Source organism: Lipotes vexillifer, unplaced genomic scaffold (assembly GCF_000442215.2).
Source record: "Lipotes vexillifer unplaced genomic scaffold, Lipotes_vexillifer_v1.1 scaffold515, whole genome shotgun sequence".
Lineage (NCBI taxonomy): Eukaryota > Metazoa > Chordata > Mammalia > Artiodactyla > Lipotidae > Lipotes > Lipotes vexillifer.
In genome coordinates this window covers 884,746-889,322 of record NW_006772017.1, presented here as the reverse complement: position 1 = coordinate 889,322, position 4,577 = coordinate 884,746, and the positions used below count along the sequence as shown (strand labels likewise).

General features: G+C 34.5%; 1 protein-coding gene across 1 annotated transcript in view; it reads left to right on the top strand.

Moving 5' to 3' along the window:
• SEC63 (SEC63 protein translocation regulator) overlaps nt 1-4,577 on the top strand; it is a 70,825-nt gene that overhangs the window by 27,744 nt on the left and 38,504 nt on the right. Inside the window, exons 3-4 of the mRNA XM_007447253.1 lie at nt 1,627-1,741; nt 3,308-3,420. Coding sequence (XP_007447315.1) covers nt 1,627-1,741; nt 3,308-3,420 — 228 coding nt within the window. The remainder of the gene's footprint in view (nt 1-1,626; nt 1,742-3,307; nt 3,421-4,577) is intronic.

The window sequence follows — 4,577 nt, the reverse complement described above, 5'->3', positions numbered from 1 at the left end:
TAAAAAGAAATGAAATTGAGCTATTTGTAATGAGGTGGATAGACCTAGAGTCTGTCATTCAGAGTGAAACAAGTCAGAAAGAGAAAGACAAATACCGTACGTTAACACATATATATGGAATCTAAGTAAAAAAAAAAAATGTCATGAAGAACCTAGGGGTAAGACAGGAATAAAGACACAGACCTACTAGAGAATGGACTTGAGGATATGGGGAGGGGGAAGGGTAAGCTGTGACAAAGCGAGAGAGTGGCATGGACATATATACACTACCAAATGTAAAATAGATAGCTAGTGGGAAGCAGCCGCATAGCACAGGGAGATCAGCCCCAGCTCGGTCCTTTGTGACCACCTAGAGGGGTGGGATAGGGAGGGTGGGAGGGAGGGAGATGCAAGAGGGAAGAGATATGGGAACATATGTATATGTATAACTGATTCACTTTGTTATAAAGCAGAAACTAACACACCATTGTAAAGCAATTATACTCCAATAAAGATGTTAAAAAAAAAGATGATTTACCTTCTATATTTTTACTTATAATAAACTTTTATTTACAAAGAATAGGATTATATTATACATACTGCTTTGAAAGCTGTTTTTCTAATTTAACAGTACAAGGTAGATAATCTTCCACAGCAAATATTTTTAGTGTCTAGATAGTATATCTCTATGGATGTACTGTTATTTATCTGTTCAGTACTCTATTGATGGACATTTATGTGTGTATGTTTTCAGCTATGAATTATACCTGTAACCACCCTTTTATACTTTATAAACTTAATTTTAGTTTATTTCCTTCTAAATTTCTTGAAGTGGATTAGATGATAGTTAAAAAGGTATATACTTCTTTAGGGCTTTTGATAACCTTATTGCCAGATATTCCTTCAGAGTGTAGAATGTATGAGAGTTCCTTTTTACCTTAGCCTCTCCAACACTGGTAATATCAATCTTTTAAATATTTTTACTAAATAGAACATATTGAGGAGAAAAGAAATTAGTTTTTTTTCAAACTATATGTTCTTTTATATCTTTTTTTAACCTGTTATGCACGTCTTTCTATATCTGTTAGCTAAAAATGTTCTGTTGTGTGGCTATATCTTGGTTTATTTAGTCTCCTATAAATGGTTTATTTAATTAGTTCCTTATAAATGGACATTTAAGGTTGTTTCCAAATTTTTACTGTTATAAGCAAGGCTACTTATTCATCTTTGCACAACTGACCCATTATTTTTCAGAGTTTATCTTACTAAAAGTGTAATTACAAGGTCAAGAGCAATTCTTTTTTACATTAAATGGTTAACTGAATACTAAGTATTAATATATTTTGATCTAATGGAATGGGTCCAATAAGTTAATGAGTACATTAACTTCTTACTTAAAATTCTGCAAATAGTAACTGAGAGAATATTATATGCCAGGCACAGCTAGATTCTAGAGAATTCAAAGGTGAAAAAAGATGCTGTCCTTATTGTGTCTTACAACCCAGTGGTTATAGAATTTGAGTCAATAGCACAGTGACATGAGACTACTTAAGATCGTTTTATGCCTTGCCATAGTGTCTTTAGAATCTTAAAGGAAAACCATATAGTTGTATTTATTTATACTTCACTTATCTTTTTTCTAAACAGGAAAATAGTTCTGCTTGCAGGATGGGCATTGTTATTATTCCTTACGTACAAAGTTTCCAAAACAGACCGAGAATATCAAGAATACAATCCTTATGAAGTATTAAATTTGGATCCCGTAAGTAGTATTTTATATAATCCCTTTAAAATACTCTGGGCCCACAGCCTAAAAGAAATTGAGCTGTGTCTAAAGAAATCAGACCCTGGTCAGTTAAAAAAGATACCTAATCCATTATTATTCTAATGCATATACGTTTTTTTTTGTTGTTTTTTTTTGTTTTTTTTTCTTTGCGGTACGCGGGCCTCTCACTGTTGTGGCCTCTCCCGTTGTGGAGCACAGGCTCCGGACGCGCAGGCTCAGCGGCCATGGCTCACAGGCCCAGCCGCTCCGTGGCATGTGGGATCCTCCCGGACCGGGCCACGAACCCGTGTCCCCTGCATCGGCAGGCGGACTCTCAACCACTGCGCCACCAGGGAAGCCCCAGCATATGTTTTTTAAGCCACAGATGTTGATTGCCATCCTATTAAGAGTTGGTTTGTAATTGCTAAAATGTAAAAATATCTGAAGATGAGATGAGAAGTTAGTATATTTTTAAAAGACATTTCTAAGGTTGGTTTAATGCAAAGTTAGAAGCAGGAGGTTTATTTATGTTAGTTGGATGGGACCCTGTGTTAGTTGAACTAAGGCAGTGTGTTGGTGTCTTTGTTATAGAAATTCAGGTTAATCTTGAGTGTACCTGTTAGCTGACTTTCTTGATTGAACTTAAGTGATGGGTCCCAGTAGAAAATTGGTCTTTTAAGTTAATCAGTGGAAAGTTAGAACTGAAATGAATGCTAGAGATCATCTACCCTTTTTTTCTCATGGAGAAAATGAGGCCTGGAACATTTGTGTTTGTCTGGGGTCCCATAACTTCTTAGTAACCAAGGTGAATCTAGTGCCCTTTCCATTTTTTCTGCCATACTACTTTTTTTTTACTTCTAGTCTCTCCTCAGTAGATGGCTTGATCCAGAGACTCATATGATACACAGTAAGGAGTGTGTTAATCTTCTAGTTTTCTGCTTTGTAGAAGAAAAGTTTGCATATCATTTGAGTTTTCTTATTGTGATGATCATGGTTATCAGGAGAGACTTTTTAAGATTAAAAGGTTTGGGGGCAATTTAATGCCATAAAAAAATCAATGTGAAAAATTTATTCATAGAAATTGAATCTAATTAGGGAACAACTAAGGTAAACTTATTAAGTATTTACTTAACATTAAAATATTGACAAGCAGGTGAAACCAGAAATTCTTCAGATTTTTTCTTAGAAAGGAAGTTAACCTTTGATTTGAGTTTTTTTCAGCCAGACTTAATTTACTGTGATCATTCTTTGATATTTAAATGTCACTATCATTTTATTTTATTTAAATGGCATTATATAGTATCAGTCTAAAATTGTCGGTGCCTAGGGTACTGCGTGGCACATACTAGGTGCTCAATAAAATAAAATATCTTGGACAAAATGAATATTTTTATTTAAAAAATATGTGGGTGAAATTTATAGGACAAGGTATATATAGGATGAAAACTTCATTTTCTGTTTCTGAAAATATTGAGTAGTTCAGTATTTTAAGTTCAAAGTGGGATGGATTGTGTTTTTACAGCATTGTGCTTATTTTTACTAAAACAAAGCCTTTTCTTTTAGGGGGCAACAGTAGCAGAAATTAAGAAACAGTATCGTTTGCTGTCACTTAAGTATCATCCAGATAAAGGAGGTGATGAAGTCGTGTTCATGAGGATAGCAAAAGCTTATGCAGCGTAAGTATTATAGGGCCCGTTACACATTTTTAAGAGTGGTAAAGATAGTTTTCTATTTGAATAAAGTAGTAATAAAATAGTTGTCATACACTTTTATTAAGCGCCTCATATGTTGAGTCTATCATTTATGGAACTACCTGGAAACCCTGAAGTGTTAATTTAGCCAAACCTTAATTTTAAGTAACTTACAGTAGTGCTTTTGCCATGTAAGTTGGTTAAATTAAGTAATAAGTGATGTGTTAATTGAGCTGTTTTCAAAGCATCCTGATTAGAAGAGATATACTTGCACCTTGTTTTCTTTTCTAGGCTTTTTGTTAGGCTAGATCTATTTCTTTTATTTTGGCTTATAGCTTGTCTCATTTAAACTATAAGCTAAAGATGAGTTTAATTTTGGGGAAACAGGATAGGGTGTATAAAATTTGAACTAATTCCTTGAGTATTAATATTACAAGAGTTAAAAAGTTAGCTAGACTCTTCAGGAATCATAGATATATCCCACACAGCTCTTTTGTTGAATTAAAGAGTAAAATACAGACAAGATGTTATCTGTTTTTTGAGGACTCGGTGATGTATATAATTTTGTAAGCTAACTTAAAAAATATAAGTAAATAATAGGATATGCAGATATAATAGCAGGCTGTGAAAGTGGAATGTGAATGACAAAAGTTGGGGAAATATCATCTTACGCATTTTTGTGCTTAATAAAAGTATATTGACCGTGTCTCCTCTCTGCCTAGCCCGCCCCCGCTTTGTGGATTGCTTGTTATCTCTGTGAATATGATTCTGTAATAAAGCAATACTTCCAGGAGCTTCTGAAGTGTATACTACATTTTCTTTTCTACGCAGCAGATGTCCTCCAGATTGTCTTTCAGTTGGTGTCTCCTTTTCCCCTTTTTTCAGTGTGTCTCCTTTAAGCATTTACCCTTGTTGCACAAGTATTGCAGTGCCTTAGTTGCTGTCTTCAGGTAATTTAAGAAGAACTGAAGATTTCCAGAGGAAGTCAGATAGCCTTGGTTTCCCTGTACAATTGTCCACCCCACCCAGAGCTTTAGCTATTGTTTCTTTCAACTTTCTGTCTCCTAATCAGATTCTTTTCCCCAAAATAATTAGTTTTAATTTTAGTGCTATTGGTACAGTTATTTCCCCCCCCCCCCCCC